The sequence below is a fragment of the Salvelinus namaycush genome, chromosome 9 (genome assembly GCF_016432855.1).
Source record: "Salvelinus namaycush isolate Seneca chromosome 9, SaNama_1.0, whole genome shotgun sequence".
Lineage (NCBI taxonomy): Eukaryota > Metazoa > Chordata > Actinopteri > Salmoniformes > Salmonidae > Salvelinus > Salvelinus namaycush.
Window position 1 is genome coordinate 20,584,125 of NC_052315.1, and position 17,156 is coordinate 20,601,280.

Here is a 17,156-nt window from a genome sequence, read left to right on the forward strand (position 1 = left end):
AAGCCTAAAACCCCACAGAGCAAGCAAAAAAAAAACTAGAATGGCAGGAACCTAGAGAGGAACCAGGCTCTGAGGGGTGGCCAGTCCTCTTCTGGCTGTGCCGGGTGGAGATTGAAATAGATTAAAAGAGTACATGGCCATTAAGGCAGTAGCCAAAATAAAATGTAATTGAATAAACATGAAATTTAACCAGGTTTCCATCCAACCTTTTTATGCAAGTAAAGTACATGTCGGATAAAAAATGTAATGACATGCCTAATGGAAACAGAAAATTTTTCAGTAAACTTTCCAAATGTTGACAAAAGAAAATACGCTAGACAAGGTGGGATCGTTGTTTTTCAGTAAAATGAATTATGCGAGAAATGTTGGTGGAAACACTTTTATGTGAAAATATTTATATTATATAATTTAAATATATAGGCCTATAGCTAGGTTTCCATCCAATTGGCGACAGATTTTCATGCGAATATTCTAAAATCCACATATGCTCATTTCCCTCCAGAGATGTTTTTTTCCATCAAATTGGAAAAAGGCTGTTCGTGATGATGTAGTGCACATAAAATACCTTTTGCGTTTAAATTCGCATGTACCGAAACAAGTGAAATGTTTTTTTCCACTCTACTGATGGTTTTTCACCCAAAAATGTTGCGTTATATACAGGGATGCAAACTGGCAAGGGCCCAAAAAGGTGACACTTTTTTTTTGTTGCACTGAAACATGCAAAAAGTCCCTGCTAGGGGGAAATGCAGGTTTTAATTAAACAACAAATAATATGATCTACATGATCAGTCTGTGTGTAAAATAAAAAGTGGTTAATGTGAACCTAACTCATAGCTAAAAAGTTTAAAGAAAGCAATCCAATGTTATGTGTTGCCTAGACTTTACTGCAAATGACACTCCAGTGTTGAGAAAAAACAATACACTAATATTGCAGTTAGCCATGACAGCCTTTATAACAGAACGCGTGTGACCACACATCTAAATATTGCACTTGGGGAAAAAAAACATATTAAAGTAGAAATAGAATGAAACAAACATTCTATTTTTGCTCTATTATAGTGGTCACTATAGTAGATATTGATCAAATGTGATCAAGGCTACATGTGTGCAAAAATAACATTCACTGAGTAAAAAAAATGTAATAATCCCCCCTCACTCACACACAAGTGTTACGGTCAAGTAACACAACAAAAGCAATATTTTTGGACTACACTGCACATTATTACATTGTACACGTTCTGCCTGTGGTCATCTGTTCTACAATGTGCCAGCAGAGAATGATACCCTTTGTTGGCATAATTGATCTCTTTCAGGCAGAGTATACCTGGCATACCCCTTTTTATCCACTCTATTGAAAAAGTGAGAAAGAGGGAAAGTGCGTGGTGTTCCTTTCACCATAGTGGCATCCAGTTTAAGCCATGCCCAGCTCCAGCTACACTTGATCCCCGAATCCACTTGTTTAACAAGCAACGCCTAATTTTCACCTAATTCTCTCATTCTGAATTAACCACATACTGTAGAGGGAAAACATTAGTTCACAGAGAGTAGTTAGTTTGTTTGCTAGTTAACTAGTTTGTTAGTTAACATTTCACAGATTGCCAGGGTCCAGTAAGCAACTAACCCATTATAACTTGAGGAACGGCAAGGAGTCGTATACCAGTTAACGTTAACACTATAGCTAATTGGTTAGGTTACTAACGTTAGCTCATCTGATGTTGTGCTGTCTGACTTTATTAGCCAGCTAATTTTCACACAATAAACTCAAATATTTGATCAGTTAAGTTGGCTAATGTTGCTCAACATTTCTCTGGCTAGCTAACAGATAATTCGATCCAGCTAGCGAGATACTTAACAATGCTAACAATACTTGTTCCACCACACTTTCTCCCTCACCTCAAACTTTCTATTTGCCTGTTGTTTTTACGCTTCATCACCTTCTCACCCCTGTCTCCGTGGTCAGGCTTCTCACCTACCTCTTCGATATCGTTGAGGGGACTTTAACTGGCAAACTGATGGCTTTCCACTCTCCTCGGTTGTCTCTTATCTCTTCAGTTGCGTGCTGCATTCTGTTGTTATGTGAATGATTGGCTGAGCCTTGGATACAGCCAGTATTGCTCCAAACGCGCATCCCTGGTTCGCTTACAGCCAGTGATCCAAAGTGATTCAAAGCCCCCACCCCAAACTTTCCTCATCGGATCTACACGAATCACATACAGTTGAAGTCGGAAGTTTACATACACCTTAGCCAAATACATTTAAACTCAGTTTTTCACAATCCCTGACATTTAATCCAAGTAAAAATTCCCTGTTTTAGGTCAGTTAGGATCACCACTTTATTTTAAGAACGTGAGTTGTCAGAATAATAGTAGAGATAATGATTTATTTCAGATTTTATTTCTTTCATCACATTCCCAGTGGGTCAGCAGTTTACATACACTCAATTAGTATTTGGTAGCATTGCCTTTAAATTGTTTAACTTGGGTCAAACGTTTTGGGTAGCCTTCCACAAGCTTCCCACAATAAGTTAGGTGAATTTTGGCCCATTCCTCCTGACAGAGCTGGTGTAACTGAGTCAGGTTTGTAGGCCTCCTTGCTCGCACACGCTTATTCAGTTCTGCCTGTCTTGTTTTGCACACTTTGTACAAAATAATAAAATGCAGTAATACAGGATATTTCTTAACGTAGCTCTTTATTAGCTAGCTATAACTGGCATGTTCATTTATCGCCAACCAGGATCAAAACTGACCATGACCTAACCATTTGGGTGGTCTTAACCAATCATAGCACAGTATGATATGGCGGTAAAATGCATCCAATTATAATTCAGTATGTTTACACATATGAATATTACATCCCCCTTCTTTTAAAACAAAAGAAAAATGTTTTCTAAGCGTTTCATTTGAAAACATGCTCTGCAGTTTGAACTCAAGGTAAGTAACCATTTATATTGCATACGACACCAACTGAATCAACATAGACTCTGAACAATGATCCAACATACTGTTACTTTTCGAACAAGGGATTCTCAGCAACTCAGATTTCACAGTAGAAATTACATCTTAACATTTCAAACAAATACAATACCAAAGCATTTCAAGTGAACTTTCAATAACAAGTTTACAGTCTGGAACTCTTTTAGGGCAGCGATCCGCCTACACCCTTTGACATTTCACAGGTCTAGGACAGCTCTGGGCTTGACCTCTCTTCCAGACCTTGTGCGATATGATGCTGAGCATGCTTCTGTGTCAGTCAACAGCTCTTGTGGTGTTGCAGGTAAGTATGGTGTATATTGTGCTGTGTGTGTGTTTAGTCCATCACGTTCTCTTTCAGAGGAACAGTTCATCTCATCAGTGTTTTGTTCTTTTGTGTTCAGTAGGTGACGACGATTGCGGCGGTACACCGCTCCTTCTGCGGTGCGGACGTGATATGAACGTTCAGTGTCAGCTGGCTGGATGACGACTGCTGGCTTCCAGAGGCCATGCTCTTGGATTCTATCTGACTCTCTGTCGATCAGTGGTGGCAGTGGTCTAGCTGACCTGTCGTAGTATCGCTTTTGTTGTTGTTGTCTCTGTGCACGTTTTCCATGCATTTCCTTGTAGCTGACGACCTCAGGTTGCAGCTGCTGGTTGGTGCTGGGAAGGATTGAGCGAAGTCTGCGGCTGCGACGTTTGATAGCCTTGTTCAAGTCTCTTGGGTCGAGACATACTCGGAGCTTGCCTGTGCGTGGTTTCTCCACCACCACTAACGCATTTACCCAGTCAGTCGGTTCTGTAACCTTGGTGACTATGTCAGATTGCTCCATGCTCTCCAACTCTTTCTTCAGACGGGCACGGAGAGCAAGGGGAATCTTTCTCAGTGGGTAGACCACAGGGATTGCGTCTGGGTCAAGGTGAATGGTACATTCTCCTGGGAATGATCCTATTCCTGTACAAACATCAGCAAACTCCTCCAGTACATTGTCTGTCACTGATAAAACTAGCTTGATGAGGTCCATGTCTAAACATGCTTTAAGACCTAGCACTGCAGGTGCTTTAGTGTCAACAACATAAAAGTCCAACATCATGTCACTTTCCTTGTATTTGCATTTGAAAGTGCATGTGCCTTTTACTGGGAGCTGTTCACCACCATAACCAGTCAGTCTGCACATGGTGGGCTGTAGCTCGCATTCAGATGTCAAGCTGTGGTACTTATTCAGAGGAATAATGTTTACTTGTGCCTTGTGTTCCTATCTCTATGTCAGCAAGGCTTGCTCTGTCTCTGATATTTGACTTTTCTGTGTCACTGAATCAATAAACAGTTCATCAGCGTTTGACTCTTTGATTGACATTTCATCTTCATTCACTGTGTGTACTGTTTTTCCACGGTAAGCTCTGCACACTTTTGCAAAGTGATTCCATTTTCCACATTTATTACATTGTTTGAGAGCAACAGTGTGAATGTATGTCCCTATGTAAACGCATATCCTGATTTGAACTGTACTAATCTATTTGATAAAATTACTAAACCAAATGTTGAATATACCGGTTTAGTAATTTTATCAAATAGATTAGTACAGTTCAAATCAGGATATGCGTTTACATAGGGACATACATTCACACTGTTGCTCTCTTTAATTAAAAACTCCTCAACTATAGTACTTATTACTAAATAGAATTAACAATCCCTAATATAAGACATTTTATCAAATATGTATTCAAATTAATCACAGTCACACACAATAGGGAGTGTATACTGTATCCCTTTTCTCGTATTTCATGCACACCTCCTCAATATTCAATGATACAATCGCAGAACCCCAGGTCTGCAGGACTCCTAGCCCTTTTATTTCCCGCAGGACATTCAAACTTGGTATTATTAGTACGCCGACTTAATACCCAATGTACTACAGTCACTTGATGAAACTTATCTTATTTCCAATACAACACAGGTCCCTGACCTGTAATATTATCCGTAGATCATTCAAACCTAGTATCAGTACGCCGACTTAATACCCAATGTACTACACATTCATTCGATTTGTCTTCATCAAATCTTCATTCACCCCAGTGAGTTCACCTGACTCACCCTCTTGCAAACAAGCAGGTCCCTGACCCGCCTAGTACATTGCATTCACTGTCATATCATTGAATACTTGGCCAATCAAAATTGCATTCACCACAATACACACTTCTTACATTCAACAGCTATTGTTATTTATATTTCAAATTTTATCAATCATATAATTTGGTCACTTACGTCAAACAGGTGTCTCACAAAACTAAATTTGGATAATGCCAATGTGCAGAAATTTTGTTTTTTCACAATAGGTTTCTGCTTACCTTTTTAGTTGACCCATCTGGAGTTGTGAGACACCGTCTGACGACAGCAATGGTCAATTGGCTGGCACTCCAATGTCCAGCGAAGTCCTTTCCCCAGATCACTGTCGGGGGTCACCATATAAGGGATTTGCGTCAATTCAATCTGGTATCAGGACAAAATGTGATTCAGAGTCACCGAATATACTTTAAGTATTTTTATTAAATTCAAGCGATAAATGGTAAAGGCAATTTTCGTATATACGGGTTCTCTGTATCACCTCGCAGGGCAGAACAGAGAACTGGCAGGATGTAAGTAAACAGCTGTTCTTATACTGTGACAGACGAGTTCCAACCCGTCTGTTGGCCTATCACAGTAGAGGCTGAGCGTGGTTTAAACTCTGCTCAGCCTATCGCCGGCGCTCAGGCTAGTCCCAGCCTCTTGCGCTCTTTGGTGTCCCGGCGCAGTTGCTGTGTAGATTACGCTCCCTCACCCCAGAGACTGAGGTCAGACAGCTCTGCAACATTGTCTGAGCTATTTGCACCTGCATACAAAGCACACTGTTCTCGCTCAAGGCTAACCACAGCTTCCCAGCACACTTATCTGGGGCTAACTGTTACTTCCAGCACACACACACACAGACACCCAGGCGCCCAGGCTAACAGTTGCTAATATTATATCACATGTGATATAGCATTGGGTTATAGTGCAATAAACACCAATCCTAACAGAGCACACTACTTCAGTGTCATGGACGCTAGATCAGGCTACTGGGCTATCAAGCTCACAGAAGAGTCATCTAAACTCACAACATTCAACACACCGTTTGGACGCTACAGGTTCCGTCGCCTGCCTTTTGGGATTATCTCAGCCCAAGACGAGTTTCAGCGAAAGATCGACAAAGTGTACGAAGGCCTCGACGGAGTTGTGGCGATTGTGGACGACATCCTTGTCTATGGTCGAACCAAAGAGGAGCACGACCGAAACCTCCGCGCGATGCTGCAAAGGTACCGCGAGAGAGGAGTCCGGCTCAACCCCGAGAAGAGCACAGTCGGCGCTACAGAGGTCAGCTACTTCGTACACCTTCTCACAGCGACTGGAATCAAGCCAGATCCACAGAAGATCTCAGCCATAAAAGAAATGGAGCCACCAAAGAACCGTGCAGAGCTGGAAACAGTGCTTGGCATGGTCAACTACTTAGCCACGTTCGCACCCAGCCTCTCCAATGCTAATGCACCCCTGCGTCAACTGCTAAAGCAGTCCAGTGAGTTTCTCTGGGACAAGCAACACGACATTGCTTTCCAGAATGTGAAAGACTTGATCACGAGAGAACCAGGACCAATCCTTGCCTACTTCGACCCCGACAAAGAGCTCAGACTCCAAGTGGACGCGTCGAAGTATGGACTAGGTGCAGTGCTACTGCAAGAAGGAAAGCCCATCGGCTACGCTTCCAAATCTCTCACAGACTGTGAAATCAACTACGCTCAAATTGAAAAGGAGCTCTACGCCATTCTGTTCGGATGTAAACGTTTCCATCAGTACATATATGGACGACAAGTCATTGTGGAATCCGACCACAAGCCCCTTGAGTCAATTATGAGGAAACCACTAGCCGCAGCCCCGCCAAGGCTACAGAGAATGATCCTTCAACTACAAAAATATGACTTCACAATCACTCACCGTCCAGGCAAAGACATCCCTGTCGCAGACACACTCTCCAGGAAGTTTCTTACCTATAAGGACAGCAGCCTCAGTGAAGGCATGGACATGCAAGTGCACACTGTGTACAGCAACTTACCAGTTAGTGACACAAAACTGAAGGAAATCCAAGCAGAAACAGAAAAGGACTCGCAACTCGCACAGCTGAGGAAAGTCATACAGGATGGATGGCCTGAGGAGAGGAGAAAATGCCCTCAGAGCGTCTCAGAATTCTGGAACCATCGTGATGAACTATCACAGATCAACGGAATAATTTTCAAAGGAGAGAAAATCATTATTCCTACCAGTCTCAGAGAAGAGATTTTGACAAAGATCCATGCTGGACACATGGGCATGGAAAAGTGCAAACAGAGAGCACGGGACATTTTGTTTTGGCCCGGAATGTGCAAACAAATAGAGGACATTGTTGGTAAATGCGCCATATGTCTTGAACGACGCCCCTCAAACACCAAAGTTACCTCACTGTATCCCAGACCGACCCTGGCAGGTCGTGGCAACCGATCTGTTTACTTGGAACAACGAGGACTACATCGTAACAGTGGACTACTACAGCAGATACTTCGAACTCGACAAGCTTCACAGCACCACATCTGCAGCTGTGATACACAAGCTGAAAGCAGCCTTTGCCAGGCATGGCATTGTAGAGACTTTAATATCTGACAATGGGCCCTGTTACAAATCTAATGAGTTTGAATCCTTCACAAAAGCATGGGAGTTTACACATGTCACCACAATCCCGCATTACCCTCAAAGTAATGGCCTTGCTGAAAAATCTGTGCAGATTGCTAAATCACTCATGGATAAAGCAAAAGCAGACAAGAGAGACCCCTATCTCAGTCTCCTTGAATACCGCAACACTACAGTTGACAACTTCAAATCACCAGCCCAGCTGTTGATGAGCCGCAGACTTCGCTCAATCCTTCCCAGCACCAACCAGCAGCTGCAACCTGAGGTCGTCAGCTACAAGGAAATGCATGGAAAACGTGCACAGAGACAACAACAAAAGCGATACTACGACAGGTCAGCTAGACCACTGCCACCACTGATCGACGGAGAGTCAGTTAGCATCCAAGAGCATGGCCTCTGGAAGCCAGCAGTCGTCATCCAGCCAGCTGACACTGAACGTTCATATCACGTCTGCACCGCAGAAGGAGCGGTGTACCGCCGCAATCGTCGTCACCTACTGAACACAAAAGAACAACACACTGATGAGATGAACTGTTCCCCTGAAAGAGAACGTGATGGACTAAACACACACACAGCACAATATACACCATACTTACCTGCAACACCACAAGAGCTGTTGACTGACACAGAAGCATGCTCAGCATCATATCGCACAAGGTCAGGAAGAGAGGTCAAGCCCAGCGCTGTCCTAGACCTTTGAAATGTCAAAGGGTGTAGGCGGATCGCTGCCCTAAAAGAGTTCCAGACTGTAAACTTGTTATTGAAAGTTCACTTGAAATGCTTTGGTATTGTATTTGTTTGAAATGTTAAGATTTTATTTCTACAGTGAAAGCTGAGTTGCTGAGAATCCCTTGTTTGAAAAGTAGCAGTATGTTGGATTATTGTTTCAGAGTCTATGTTGATTCAGTTGGTATAGTATGCAATATAAATGGTTACTTACCTTGAGTTCAAACTACAGAGCATGTATTCAAATGAAACGCTTAGAATATGTAAACATTTTTCTTTTGTTTTAAAAGAAGGGGGATGTAATATTCATATGTGTAAACATACTGAATTGTAATTGGATGCATTTTACCGCCATATCATACTGTGCTATGATTGGTTAAAACCTCTACTTTGGAGAGTCACGTAATCTAACAGAAAAACTCATCATAAACTTTGCTGAAAAATACATGTTGGACAAATAATTAAAGATACACGGGTTCTTAATGCAACCGCTGTGTTAGCTTTAAAAAAATAAATTTAGTAAAAAGCACAGCATACAATAATCTGAGACAGCGCTCAGCCATTCCCCGCCATGTTGTTCCCCGCCACATATTCAACAAAAATACAAAATAACATCATAAATATTCTATTACCTTTGATGAACTTTCATCAGAATGCAGTGCCAGGAGTCCTAGTTCCACAATAAATCGTTGTTTTGTTTTAGAATGTCCATTTCTTCTGTCGAATTAACAACTTTGGCTAGCATAGTGGAGCGCACATGTCCATGAAGGTTTGGCGCATGGAGCGAAAAATTCCAAAAGTCATAATAAAAGTCGAATAAACTGGTCAAACTCAGTTGAAAATCCATCTTTATGATGTTTTTCTCATATGTATCCAATAACGTCCCAGACGGAGCATTTCTTTGTGTCTACCTAACGCATTGCAGAAAATGATATGGTGCTCCCAGGTGCGCAGCAAAATACTGCCAATATGGCTGACCTGTCACTCCAAAAGCTCTCATTCGGTCCCACATCAGGCCAGACACCTCATTCAACATTCTACTGCCTGTTGACATCTAGTGGAAGGCGTATGAAGTGCATACATATCCATAAATACAAGGCAAATGAATAGGATCTCTCTGTCACAGAGACCCATTTCAGAATTTTCACTTCCTGTTTGGAACTTTTCCTGTCAAATGAGTTCTGTTTTACTCACAGATATAATTCAAACAGTTATAGAAACTTCAGTGTTTTCTATCCAATAGTAAGAATAATATGCATATCATATGATCTAGAACAGAGTACGAGGCCGTTTAATTTGGGCACTATTCTTTCCCAAAGTGGAAACGGCGCCCCCTATTAGGAAGAAGTTTTAAGACCACCCAAATGGTTAGGTGATGGTCAGTTTTGATCCTGGTTGGCGATACGTGAACATGCCAGTTATAGCTAGCTAATAAAGAGCTACGTTAAGAAATATCCTGTAGTACTGCATTTTATTATTTTGTACAAAGCGTGCAAAACAAGACAATGTATACTTTTTGTTGTTGCTCAATCTGATGCCTAAGCCCCTGGTACTGTCATCTTGGTTTTCATTTGAAGCTTATTTTTTTATCCTTCACGTTTATAACAATTTCAGACACTGGCAACTTTGTATTCGTAGTCAACTTTGTTGTGACGTTACCGGCGGTCTAAATTGGCAGTTTAGGGGGAAAAAACACATCTAACAACGCACTTCACTGTTCTGTGAGTGGTCTGAGGCAGTAGGTAAATAACGTCCGTTTTCAAGTGCAACTTTAGTAGCGATGGCTTTTAATGATGCTCCTACGAAGGTGTTAACGATGAACTTAACCTTAAGATGCTTTTGGAAAACCAGGCCCTGTCACTGGGAAATAGTGCCACCTGCTGAAAACTGTCAGTGCAACATAATCGCATGACAACTAAATGGTCAACATCCTCAGAAAAGTTGCAATAGAACTCAATTGATAATTGTTATGTATAGGTCTTTCTATTGTTTTTACCTCTTCATTCAGTCAGATTAAGTGTAAACAATACATTTTTACTCAATTTGGTATAGGTACTGGGTACAGCAAACAACCACTCTTAATTGTGCCTTTAAGGTGAAGTTGATCGTCTCAGAACTTCTGGGATTGGACAGTGCTCCCAATCTGAGACGTGCAGCTCAGAGGAGTGGTGGGTGTAAAAAAAAAAAAAAGAAGATCCCTAGGTTGATTATGTGGTGCCCCTGCTTTCTTCTGAACCTAGAATTTTACACATTCTGACCTAGCCCTTGAGTAGTGTTTCAAGTGGGCTTTATATAATTTATATGTTTTAAGTACACAGACTAACAACTAGCTTTACACATATTGTAAGTTAACTGACAGACTCTCCTCTCCTTGCAGCATTTAGACATGTTTGTTTAGTCGCATACAGCGGATAAATGTAGTGAAATGTGTTTTACAGGGTCAGCCATAGTAGTAGTATGCCCCTGAAGCGAATTGGGGTTAAGTGCACAGACATTTTTCCACCTTGTCGGCTCGGGTATTTGAACCAGCAACTTTTTGGTAACTGGCCCAATGCTTGAACCACTAGGCTACCTGCTGCGTGATAGATCAGGGCTGCTGAGAACAGCTTAAGTAAATGTAATGAACTAAATCGTATATTAACATTCATTCAACTCTGACCTATTTCACAAGGAGGCGTGAGAGGATGTAGAAGTTGAGCAATACTCTTGGAGAATTTGCCATTGAATAACCTTGGAAGCAAGTTGAGACAAGTCACAAGTAGTAATTACAGTAAGACATCAGGAGTCTCCTGATAGGAGATTAATCAAACAGTGCCCTGAGTCAATGTCATGTTAGGAGTAATTATCTTGAGATTAACACAATACAAGGTGAAATGTAATATCTGGGAAAATAGGGTAGAAAAGTGCTTATATAAATAGTTTATCCCTTTCCCATTGCTGGCACAGATACCTTTTTATTAAAAAAAAGAATCAATGGTTGATGCATGATTGAAGCAATACCAAGAATATGCATTACATCCCCATCATTTTGCAGGTAGAAAGGTTGACTTGAGTGATACGGGAAAAGTTTTAAAATGGGACCCATTTACCACGAGCCTTCAGACAGTGTTAACACTCACTAGCTACATGCAACTGGAAACCATCTTCTACAGTTATTCATCTTGGGGTTTGTACAGTTTAATGTTGTCAAGGTGGAGAGAACATGGGTGTATTCATTACGCAATCTGTTTACTTAAGAACCAAAACAGATTAAAATGAGTTTATATTGGACAAATTCAGGTAGGTCCCTCCCGTTCCGTTAAGAAATGCTTAATTTTTTCTTTTTTCTTGCAACAGAATCTGCGGAATGCATACACCCCATGTGTATGGCTCTTAGTATCATCTACCTTAATAATAAATTAAGTTAAAAACTATACCAAAGGTTTTCAAATCTTGCTCATGTTGAAAGGATACAAGAAACATTTACAAAATAATACCTGTGGCAAAAAACTTTGAATATTTAAAATCATTCTGAATCCCTACTAACAAGAGTACTGACAAATAGACCAACATTGGTTTCCAATTAACATTTCATGGCAGCTATTGTATTTAGTTGAAATTTAATTTTTTGATTTTGTACAGGAGGAAACCCTATCAAAAACAGCTTTTGGTCACACTAAGTGTTCCAATTGGTATATTTCAGTTATTAATCTTCTGTTAATGTATACATTTTTTTTTATAAAATATTTTATTCATACAATCATTTTAACTATATCAACATTACTATTTAACTTTGAGTGGCAAGATAGACAGAACCTCATAAGAACCTCATAAGAACAATAGTATATAAACGAATGCAAAAAAAAAAAAAAAATCTGTATCCATTACATTTCGCTCTTCATTCAGTTCCAACTTTCTGTACAACTGTCTGTAATAGCCTATTATGAATATTGCTGGTCCTGATCTGGTGAAGTTAGTGCAGCAGCAGCTCTGACTGGGATCGCACTGCCCTCTACTGGTGATCCAGGCAGAGAGCTGTGAGTTGCAGGAACAGGCTGGCAGGAACCACATATCACACCGGGCCGTTCACAGCTGCCTCTGGTGAGGTCACACTCTGCTGTGTTCTGTAGGGGTGCAGAAAGAGAGGCTACAATATAACATACTGGATGACTACACTAGTTATAAGACATGCCAGACTGTGGAAATCCGCAGCACAACCTTTGATTCTAGCTGCCACTTACTTGGCTTTGTCCATTGCTGTTCCTTCTTCTAGAGGACCATTAACAGCATCACTGGAGACTTTAGATTTTTCTGTATCTGAATGTTTTGCACTGCTGAAAGGGAGGAAATTAGAGGAACTCATGAGCTGCTGGTGGACAATTAGAACAGGTACAACAGCATGTCTGAAAACAGCTCACTAGTGCTAGACCGTTCCAGTGAAGGTATGAGTTCACAGCATGATCATGGAGCCAGACCTTGGTTTCAGACAGTTGCTGGCAAGCTGGACTGATGCAGACACACCCTTCTCTGGTGTTCTACTCTCCCCCACAGTGTACTTCGCAGATGTGTCCTCTGAGGTAGACTTCTCATCCTCACTGCAGAGGAAAGGAACACATTTACAGAGCTCTTGCCATTTCTAAATATACAGACCCCCCCGTTAAGACAATGGCCAGAAAAGACTGACGCATGCAGAATGGGACAGAAAGACCACAAAGCGATGGGGTAAACAAATGTGTTGAAATGTGGTTGGCAGTTAAAAATGGATGCAAGGATCATAATGTACACTAAATGGAAAGCAGCAGCAAACTCTGACAATCCACTTACAGGAGTTTACCTCTTTAAGAGTGAGCTTGCTTTGAGGAGCAGAGCATGGGGTGATTATGACTGTTTTAGAAACTCACTGAATGGATCAAACTCATGTCAGTCATCAGTCTTGCTTTTTGTCATTAAACCACCGCGATTACTATGCAAAACTAACACGCACCAGGACATTATGTATTTGGGTCCTACAGCCAATGTTATATAATCATTGACGAGGCGGTTATGTAAGGTAGGCTATTTAATTTAACCAGGCAAGTCAATTTAGAACAAATTCACAATGACCTGGCAAAGTTAAGTGTATTCACTAAAAACAACTACCTAGATGGCATTTTGAAGGTCTTTGATTTTTACATGCAATTTTAAAAATGAAGCTCATTTCAAGTAGAGCTGAGTTTTGCATGATAACAGGCCTACTGCTAGTCTAGGACTCATCTCTCCAGTTTATTCCAGCCACCTCAATGCCATGTGCTGCGAACCGAAGCCAATGAGATACCAGCACAGGGAGGGGTGGATACATAATGAAGACCGCTTTCGTCAATCCACACCCACAACACAGAGAAAATGGCCAATTCAGAAAGCCTGGGAGTGGCTAATCCTGAGGGCCGACGGCCATTTCATGATATCATTGACGACGAGCGACGACCAAATCATTACATCGGAGATAGACATGCAAATGGAGATGGCAAAATAATTAATCATTTAAAACTAAAAAAAAACTCAGTGGCTGACATGAAAACAAGACACAGCAGACATCTGCCCCCCGATTGGCTGTACATACCGATAAGATTTCAACACTCTGAAGCCACACGCACACCAGAGAAAAAGAGGAAGCTCATGTTGTAAGTGTTGCAGTTAAAGTGAAGGACAGTTTCTCAAACAACAAAAGGACAGCAATGTAGGTTGGGAAGATTTGGTGATACGTAAATGGTACATAGATATTTATACAAGTCAACTGGAGTGTCCCTGCCTTGCCTGGCTGGAAATCACCCAGTGTATGGAGAAAACTTGGCAAGGCACAGAGGTCAATTCCACATGCACTGTGAGGTGAATGGCTGTGTTTTAAGGGAAGGATTGGTGACAGGGGGAAAGGGTATGGTGTGTTATCAGAAGCCTTACCTCTTGAAAACAGCAGTTTCAGTTTTGGCATCTACAGTAAGGCTAACTGTCTCCTTCATGGATCCATTGGTGACCGTCTCAGTGGTGACAGTCTCCTCCGCGTCCGAGCCTCCGGCTTTCCTTCCAGGAGAGCTGGCTGGCTGGGCTGCCTCGTCCCCTGGCCACTGGTCAGAAACTGGGACATCACACAGGGATAGCATCATTACACAGTGATCAATGAGTAAGAAGTAAAATGCTTATTCCTGTATGGCACTGTGGCAAAGCTCACCTTCAGGCTGCATTGGTGCGTTGACACCCAATGGGTCCCCTGTCCCTATGCAGGTCTCCATCGCTACTGGGGAATTGTTCCTCAAAGGATCTTTGGGGCTGGAAGATCAAAAGTAAAAAAAATTGTCTTTAATTTGTCCTCCTAAAATAGCCAAATTCAAATATAAGATGCATGGAAAGGCAAGGGACTAAACTGAACACCAGTCACCACCATCCGTATTCAAACTACACAACCAAAAGTATGTGGACACTTGCTCGTCGAACATCTCTTTCCAAAAATGATGGGCATTAATATTAATATGGAGTTGGTCCCCCCTTTGCTGCTATAACAGACTCCACTCTTCTGGAAGGCTTTCCACTAGATGTTGGAACATTGTTGCAGGGACTTGCTTCCATTCAACCACAAGAGCATTAGCAAGGCCGTGCACTGATTTCGTGCCATTAGGCCTGGCTCGCAGTCGGCATTCCAATTCATGGGGTTGATGGGGCGGGCCAGTCAAATTCTTCCACACTGATCTCGACAAACCATTTCTGTATGGACCTCGCTTTGTGCACCGGGGCATTGTCATGCTGGAACAGGAAACGGCCTTCCCCAAACTGTTGCCACAAAGTTGGAAGCACAGAATTGTCTAGAATGTAATTGTATGCTGTAGCGTTAAGATTGGAACTCGCTAGGTAGTGTTGCAACCGGGGACAGACTATTTTTAAGTGCTTCAGCACTCAGTGGTCTCGTTCTGTGAGCTTGTGTGGCCTACTACTTCGCGGCTGAGCATTTGTTTCTCCTAGACGTTTCCACTTCACAATAACAGCATTTACAGTGGACCGGGGTAGCTTTAGCAAGGCAGACATTTGATAAACTGACTCGTTGAAAAGGTGGCATCCTATGACGGTGCCATGTTGAAAGTCACAGAGCTCTTCAGTAAGGCCGTTCTACTGCCAATGTTTGTATATGGAGATTGCATGACTGTGTGCTCGGTTTTCTACACCTGTCAGCAACGGGTGTGGCTGAAATAGCCAAATCCACTAATTTGAAGGGGTGTCCACATATTTGTATATAGCATGTACATGGGAGGATAACAATATGGAAATGTGTGTGGCAATTGTGCCACATAAGGTCTTGGGACTGAGGCTGGTGGAATGAACCCTTACCTGACTGGTGAGAAGTTGCTAGAGAAGTCTGCCCAGCCCGTGGCTGTGTCAGGGGAAGCATTGGGGGAGCTCCAGCCAGCAGATTCTGGTAGGACCGCAGGGGAGGCTGTGGCAGTGGTGGTGGCAGGTGCTCCGATCGACGTAGAACTCCCAGTGTCCATGGGTATGTCGTCAAAGTTAGCTGTCCACACAGGCCCTGAAACGACAGGGCAGCCGTCACAAAAAAGCCAGCCAAGACAAATCATGCAACATTTTCTTGAGATCACACCAGACAGACCTACCTACCTAACCACCAACCAAACCCCAGTGTGTCAGTCTGGGACAATCACTCACCCTCACCCGTGTCCACCTCCATTCTGTCATCAGAGCTGGCGTTGTTAGGCTCAAAGGGATCACGTTTCACATCCTCCTCCTCAGAGTCTGTGCTCTCCTCACTATCTGTACTGCCAGAGCTCCTAATGGTTCAAGTCACAAAATGGACAGAAGTCATTAAAATAATCAGCAGGTGCCTTGAATAGGCCTCAGAAGGTAAGACGTTAGTCATTTCAGATATTTAAATTTACATATGGCCAAAAGGCGCTGCCATACCGAGGACATCTCTGAGCTTCTGGTGCGAAAGTGACATCTTTCTCATCCCAGATGTCCTCCTCATCAGAGCCTGCATCTTCAAACTGCTGGATCTTCTCCTTACAGCAGGCCTCAAACAGAGCTATATTTGCCTGGAAGACAACACCAGTACCAGGGTAAAGCACAAGATACACAAAAAGATATGGTGTGTTGCTTCCACTTCATTTACTGTACATGGGGAAAAAACAAAGAAAATAAGTATGTGCACCTTTTTCATATTCATACGTAACGGAATTTCAGACATCAGCATTGGCTAATACTATGTACAGCATTATAAAAATGGTGAACGTCAATGTTTTGGGAGTTAGTGTAGCAGTTTTATTTTTACTACATCTAGCCTAGAGCACAGTTGGAAAGGACAATCATTTCTATATAATTGTATAATACATTACATTAAAATACTTACACTTTCATTTGTATTCAAGGAAAAATTGATGTCTGATATTCTATCAAAGGGAATACTGAAATGTTAAAGAAAAGAGTTTATTTTAGTTATATTAGTGAGACAATGACTTCACAAAATGGCTTCAGGACTCCTCCCTACAGAGGCCCAGTAACAGGTAGAAGGACAATGATGGCACACTAACTCACAATAAAAACAGCTTTTGCAGAAACCCCACCAGCCATTCTCCACAGGAACCCAAACACCAGCAGATTTCCACATAACAACAAGACCCAGACAGCAGTGGCACAGAGGAGGAGGGCAGAAGTGTGCTAATTACTCCAAACTAAACAGAATTTTGCAATTACAAAGTTACTGTCTAGACTCT

At 42.0% G+C, this 17,156-nt stretch overlaps 1 protein-coding gene across 4 annotated transcripts in view; it reads right to left on the bottom strand.

Moving 5' to 3' along the window:
* Positions 1–11,339: 11,339 nt before the first annotated feature.
* The window catches only part of LOC120053808 (serine/threonine-protein phosphatase 6 regulatory subunit 3-like), a 28,373-nt gene continuing 22,556 nt past the window's right edge, over positions 11,340–17,156 (bottom strand). For 3 of the 4 annotated variants that reach the window (XM_039001067.1, XM_039001066.1, XM_039001065.1), the window contains exons 17-25: positions 16,793–16,847; positions 16,348–16,478; positions 16,093–16,214; positions 15,760–15,955; positions 14,612–14,709; positions 14,344–14,518; positions 12,882–13,001; positions 12,648–12,740; positions 11,340–12,530 (exon numbers count right to left, since the gene is read on the bottom strand). In XM_039001067.1, the coding sequence (XP_038856995.1) occupies positions 12,479–12,530; positions 12,648–12,740; positions 12,882–13,001; positions 14,344–14,518; positions 14,612–14,709; positions 15,760–15,955; positions 16,093–16,214; positions 16,348–16,478; positions 16,793–16,847 (1,042 nt within the window). In that variant the 3' untranslated portion in view covers positions 11,340–12,478. The remainder of the gene's footprint in view (positions 12,531–12,647; positions 12,741–12,881; positions 13,002–14,343; positions 14,519–14,611; positions 14,710–15,759; positions 15,956–16,092; positions 16,215–16,347; positions 16,479–16,792; positions 16,848–17,156) is intronic. The other variant, XM_039001068.1, reaches the window with a different exon arrangement.